General features: G+C 37.5%; 1 protein-coding gene across 1 annotated transcript; it reads left to right on the forward strand.

Moving 5' to 3' along the window:
* Window positions 1–2477: 2477 nt before the first annotated feature.
* Window positions 2478–4995, forward strand: LOC308699105 (adenosine receptor A3-like; the record flags this gene model as incomplete). The annotated part of the gene is made up of 2 exons (XM_081379693.1): window positions 2478–2809; window positions 4314–4995. The coding sequence occupies 2 exons, from the start codon at window positions 2478–2480 to the stop codon at window positions 4993–4995; spliced, it is 1014 nt and encodes a 337-aa protein (XP_081235819.1).
* Between the last annotated feature and the right edge of the window lie 2089 nt (window positions 4996–7084).

Raw genomic sequence — 7084 nt, forward strand, 5'->3', positions numbered from 1 at the left:
AAAGTCACCCTCAAACCCAGACATGGCTATGTATGTACCCAAAGTGCTCTCAACGCCATTTAGAGCACAGGTTATCACATTGTTAGCTATTCCACCTTCCTCAGAGGATGGGGAGGCTAATTTGCTCTGCCCTGTCAGAGTGCTGAGAATCTATCTGGAGCATTCTGCGTCTTAGACAATCAGAACAGCTCTTTGTCTGCTTCGGTGGCCGATCCAAGGGATCTCCAGTCATGAAGCAAAGACTGTCCAGATGGATAGTGGATGCCATATCTCTGGCGTACACCTCAGTCGATCGGGTTTGCCCTATAGGTACTAGAGCCCATTCGACCAGAGGCATGGCCTCGTCTTGGGCTTGGTCCTCTGGGTTTCCTATTCAGGACATTTGTGCGGCAGCCGGCTGGTCCTCGCCTTCCACATTTAAGAGGTTCTATAACATGGAGGTGCCTTCCCTGCAGGCAAAGGTCCTTTCGGTAAGATTAAGACCCGACGGTGTGCGGTCTTATCTACGTGTCATGTCACTGTTCATAAGCACATTATCCATTACCATTATAAAACCCGCCTTTGGCCGGCTCTGATATCCCTTATACTTAATAGACCCGACGGTGTCCGGTCTTATTGGTGTATTATGTTGGGTATGAGCTTACTGACATTATATATATTATTAGACCCGACGGTGTCCGGTCTTTTACAATATATATATAATTTGGGTTTTGGCTTGTTTCTGTGAGCTCAGCAATCCTGAGCTGCAGTAGGCAACCAGTTACTTATACTGCGGAGTTTTACATGGAGTCCCCACTGCGAATAGCTACGCAAGACGAAGTGACCGTTCTATTGCGTAGCCAGCCGCACTATAGTAACATGGCAAGTTGTCACTTTAGTTGATTTAAACCTGCTATAATGGCAAATTCGGGCTCTAATATAGAATTAGTCACGCCCAATTTGGCGGTCTCTGATGTGTGTCGGCGCGCTGCTAGCTCATTGCCGCACACGTCAGAGGCGCCACGCCAATGGATGTGCAGTTGCCGCAGCACAGCCAATGAGTGAGCCAGACACTCACTGTGCTGTCTGTGCAGCTGCAAATGCATTTTACATTTTAGGCTTCAGTATTATCGAGGAAAAGAAGTTTCCCCACTGCATATAGCTACGCAATACTCATTCCCTTACTCTCAGGGAACCAAGGTTACGATAGTAACCGAGTACGTTTAAGTCACATGGTCGGGAAAGGATAAAAGAAGATTGAAATTGTTGCTCTGGCTCTTTGGTGCTCTGGCTCTCTTATTCTCTGGGTCCCTTTCTTGGGGCTCTCTCTCTTTACCTCCTCTTTCCTCTTACTCTCACACTCTCTCTCTCTCTCTCTCTCTCTCAGGTAACATTTTACATGCTGGGTAAGATTAATGGTATAAGTTATCATCATCTCATACATCTATTTTGTAACTATTTTAAGTGTAACCATATTTTGTTATTAAACCTTTTCAATTACAACTAATGTGCTAAATAGTTTTGATTTGGTATTGACTTTGAAGTGCTTCCTATTGCAATACAAGATTGTCACTCTCTATAGCAACACTCTCTCACATATTAAGCTATTGTAACTGCGCTTATTTCCGTCTTTGGTATAAGTGGCAGTGGGTGAAATAGGCAAGAAATGTACAGTTTTCTACCATCTTGCTAACAACTTTTCTTTAGTCATTGGGCAGTCTTGCAGACTGAACCGCTGCAGTGCAGGAATTCCACCCTTACAAAAGATACAAAATACTTCCAGAAACTGATATTTTATATACGTACAGTACTGTTCAAAATATATATATTTTTTATGTTTTTGAAAGAAGTCTCTTATGCTCACCCAGGCTACATTCATACATTTGATGCATTCAAAAATAGTAAAAAACAGTAATGTTGTGAAATATTTTATCACAACTTAAAAGACCTGTTTTCTATTGTAATATAGGCTACTTCAAAATGTAATTTATTCCTGTGATCAAAGCTGAATTTTCAGCATCATTACATGTCACATGATCCTTCAGAAATCATTCTAATATGATGATTTGTTGCTCAAGAAACATTTCTGATTATTATCAATGCTGAAAACAGTTGTGTTGCTTCATATTTTTGTGGAAACCCGGATACATTTTTATTCAGGATTCTTTAATGAATAGAATGTTCAAAAGAACAGCATTTATTTAAAATATAGAAATCTTTTGTAACATCATAAATGTCTTTACCATCACTTTCGAGCAATTTAATGCACTGTGTTGTGGCTTGCAGCATACAAGCCACTTCAAAGTACTGATCAAGCAAACAATCTTGAGTGTGTGTGTGTGTGTGTGTGTGTGTGTGTGTGTGTGTGTGTGTGTGTGTGTGTGTGTGTGTGTATTTGGTTATTCATGGCTGTTTGAGAGAGTGAAGACAACTTCCTATTTTAACCACAACCATTTCAAGTAAGTTCCTGTAGAGATCTTGTGCCTTCAGTCTCCACCATGGCTGATGGTGAGAAGGTGATCTATACCTCTGTGGAGGTGCTCATTGCTGTGGGATGCTGTCTGGGGAATGTGCTGGTGATCTGGGCCGTGTGGTCGTGTCGATCCCTGAGTCAGACCACGTTCTGCTTCATTGTGTCGCTGGCGCTGGCTGATTTTCTGGTGGGATTGGTTGCTGTGCCTTTCGCAGTGATAGTTGATGGACGGCTGATGACTAGTTTCCACTGCTGCCTCTTCATCAGCTGTGTGGTCATTGTGTTGACCCAGGCCTCTGTTCACTCCTTGTTGGCCATCGCTGTGGACCGATACCTGCGTGTTTATAAGCCTCTCAGGTTTGAACTTTTAATAGTCATGACTCGTGTTGCTTCATATTGAGAGCCAAACTGATCAAGCTTACTGATAAGGAGGAAATCAAACTTGAGCGTTTCTCAGAGATGATGCACACTTATTTTTATCATACTGAATAACATGCAACCTGAAAAAAGAACTTCTTTAGGTGCGAAATGGACCGCATTTGCATGTGTGTATTAATGTATGTTAAGAATTTATTTATTCTGTAATCTGCTCAGCTTTTAAAAAACGACGTTCTGTTTTGCCCGACATCATTATGTTGCCATTTACCAACACAGAAAACTACATAGAGCTGGCAAAAATATTCCTCAATAAGGAAAATTGGAGCACTTGTGGTTGCGTTTTAGACATTTTGCTCCCGAATGCTTCCACAATGTGACATTAAAGGGTTAGTTCACCCAAAAACTACAATTCTGTCATCATTTTTTCACCCTCATGTCGTTCCAAACCCTTAAGACTATCGTTCATCTTCGGAACACAAATGAAGATAAAAGATAAAAATCTGATAAATTTTGATAAAATCTGAGAGATTTCGGTCCCTCCACTGACAGCTAAGCAGCTACCACTTTGACGCTTCGAAAAGCTCATAAAGAGATTATAAAACTAATCCATATGAATTGAGCGGTGTAGTCCAAATTTTCTGAAGAGACTCAATCACTTTATATGATGAACAGTTTTAATTTAGGCTTTTATTTACAAATAGAACATTTTGACTAATTTTCATTTTTGGGTGAACTATCCCTTTAAATAGGGTTCAAGTATGATTTTTAAGTATTGAAATACTGCTCTTTTCATGATGTAATTAATTGCCAAATATATACTTTTAGTCAACAAGGGTGCAAAAATATAAAAAGAATTGAACAACTGTTTTCAACATTGATAATAATCAGAAATGTTTCTTGAGCATCATATCTTCATCATATTAGAATTATTTCTGAAGGATCATGTGACACTGAAGACTGGAGTAATGATGCTGAAAATTCAGCCTTGCCATCAGAGAAATACAATATTTATTTTAAATAATATTTTGATCAAATAAATGCAGCCTAGGTGAGCAGAAGAGACTTTCAAAATCAAAAATCGGTAACACTACAATAAGGTCTCATTTGTTAACATTAGTTAATGAATACATTTGTTACAGTGTTTATTAATCTTTCACAATGGTAGTTAATAAAAATACAGTCATTCATTGTTTGTTCATGTTAGTTCACAGTGCATTAACTAACATTAAAAAATACTTTGTATTAGTAAATGTTGAAATTAACATTAACTAAGATTAATAAATGCTTTAAACGTTTTGTTCATTCTTAGTTATTGTTAACTAAAGTTGTTAACCAATATTAACTGATGAAACCTTACTGTAAAGTATTACCAAGAAATCTTACCAAACCCAAACTTTTGAAAGGCAGTGTGTATATATATGTACATACATACATACACAGTACCGTTGAAGATATATAAAGATAATTTCTCATTGATTTTCAGGTACAGAGGATCAGTCAAAAAGCAGCATTTGTGGGCCGCCGTCACTGTATGTTGGCTCTCTGCTTCTATACTAGGCTTCATACCCATGTTCGGATGGCACAACGATGACACCACATCAAGAGAAAACTCCACTATTACATGTCATTTCATCACGGTTATATCCATGTCGTACATGGTCAACTTCAACTTCTTTGCTTGCATCCTACCACCCACCATCATCATGATGGCCCTGTACTTGTTACTCTTCAATATGATATCCAGACAGCTGAGAAAGGAGGTCGGGCGCCCCGTGGAGTCCAGGTCGTTTTACCGTAAGGAGAGGAGACTGGCCAATTCTCTGGCTTTGGTGCTGGTTCTGTTTGCCGTTTGTTGGCTCCCGCTGCACATAATGGACATGCTTGAGTATTACAAAATTGTCAAAGTTCCCTCTGTCGCCTTTCACATCGGCATCCTCCTCTCTCACGCCAACTCCGCAGTTAACCCCATAGTGTACGCTTTTAAGGTCCCTAAGATTAAGAAGGCATATAAAAGCATCTTGACGAAGCTGACAAGCACGGAGCAGAAGGAAGATCAGAGCAGTCAGACTTTGGAAAATAATGCCAGCAGCAACTCAAACAGCATCATCAGGTGTACCATGAAAATAAACCCACAGGTGGTTTTAGCCACCAATCAGAACGGCTAGCATGAGTCTGTTCTCACGCACAAGAGGTAGAGAGACCAGGGCTAGAATTACACAGACAAAAGTTCAATTATACAAATGGTCTGCCGCTTTTGCATAGCTTGTGCTTGCTATTTAAAAATTATCTGAAACTTTCCAATCTGGCAGCTCCAGTAAGATGTATCTTGAACTCTGTCATGGAAACTTATGTATAAGTCTTAATTAAACAATTTAATAATCAATTAAAAAGGATTTTATAATTGTATGGTAATAATTGTCTACTATTACAATCAAAATCACAGTTTACACGTCTTGTTAAAACTGCAATGACAGTCATGGGTGTAAGAGAGTACACATCACATCAATTAATTTATGAGTCAATAGTAAGTGATTCAACCCATGTTTTATTTCCAATGTATCAACTTCTGCCAACAGGAAAGCGTTATAGAGTCCCACTTTGTAAGAGCAACCGTTACAAAAAAATAATTTATACCTGAATCTATTCATATTTTAAATAGTAAGATGCAGTCATTGTTATCAATTCTTTTTAATGTTTTAAATATTATTATTATTATAATTTTTTTTTTGTCCTTTTGTTGTCCCTTTAATGTTGTCACATGTTGTGTGTGTGTATGTTGTGTACTACTGCAGCTTTGGGTTCAAGACAAATTTCCTAAAAAAAAAAACAATAAAGTATACTCTACTAGAATGGTGTTAAATTAATATAGTGAAATAAATGTTTGATTTTAGTTATATGATGTATGTCTCACATGCTATTGTTTAAATCCATCAAACATCTGCAGCTCTGCTGTCTAGATATTGACCTCGGTCATTTAAATAAACAGACACAAATATTTCATTTCCACATATTGAAGGAGGAAGAGAAACTGACAGAGTCATTCTGAGCATGCAAATGTTTTTGCCATAATGTGCAGCAACACTTCAGAGCATCCACATCCTTCCTTCATAACTTCATAAATGCAAATTCTGTCTTTGCAAACCTGTATGGCTTTATTCTTCTGTGAAAGAGGATGTTTAGCAACATCCATGCAGAGTACTCTTTTTCTTAATGGCATCTGAGCTCTGAAATTGACACACACACACACACACACACACACACAAAAAACAATTAAGAAAAATAAAAACACATTTTAAGTATCTATGATATCTTGCTTGATCTTGCCCTTTCATGCATAGAGGTCACTACAATGGAGAGCTATTAAAAAGCCATTTCCTGCATATGCATGGGTTTTGGTGGCATTGTTGCACATTAACCACTACAGCAGACTCTAGTGCATCATCCAGTGCTTAAGTATGTGGAATCTTTTTTCTCCAAACCAAGATTGCCAATGGTCAGAAATGCCAAGTTACTCCGGAATATTTATCCCTTTCTTCTATCCTAGGAGACTCTTGCAGGTAAAAAATAAATAAAAAAATTACATCAAGCAACATCTTAGGAGTCACATCATTGTTAAACTTTCCAAGTATTGATTTTAGATTGAGAGGAAATTCTGATTAATTATCTGTCCACTAAATTGGACATCATGCATCACTAGCTATATTTCAGCTACAATTCATACTATTACTGTGACAGTTGTTCTTGAAAATGCTTCATCTGCAGTAATTTTTTTTGGCTAAATAAAAGTATGTGTTATTAGATTCAATAGATTGTAATTTGTAATAGAAGAGTAATTTGATTACATAATGTGTTACATGTAATGCATTACTCGTTACATCAGAAAAGTATTCTGATTAGGTTATGCAAGTTACCTGTAATGCATTACTTTGCTTGTTACATCAGAAAAGTAATCTGATTACGGAATGCACATTACATGTAATGCATTACTTTACTCGTTTCAATCGAAAAGTAATCTGATTACATAATGCACATTACATGTAATGCGTTACTTTACTCGTTTCAACAGAAAAGTAATCTGATTAAATTATGCACATTACATGTAATGCCTTACTTTACTTGTTACAACAAAAAAGTAATCTGATTAAATGATGCACATTACATGTAATGCGTTACTTTACTCGTTACAACAGAAAAGTAATCTGATTAAAAAATGCATATTACTTGTAATGCGTAACTACTCGTTACAACAAGAGT

The sequence above is a fragment of the Scardinius erythrophthalmus genome (genome assembly GCF_964197995.2).
Source record: "Scardinius erythrophthalmus genome assembly, chromosome: 12".
Classification (NCBI taxonomy): domain Eukaryota; kingdom Metazoa; phylum Chordata; class Actinopteri; order Cypriniformes; family Leuciscidae; genus Scardinius; species Scardinius erythrophthalmus.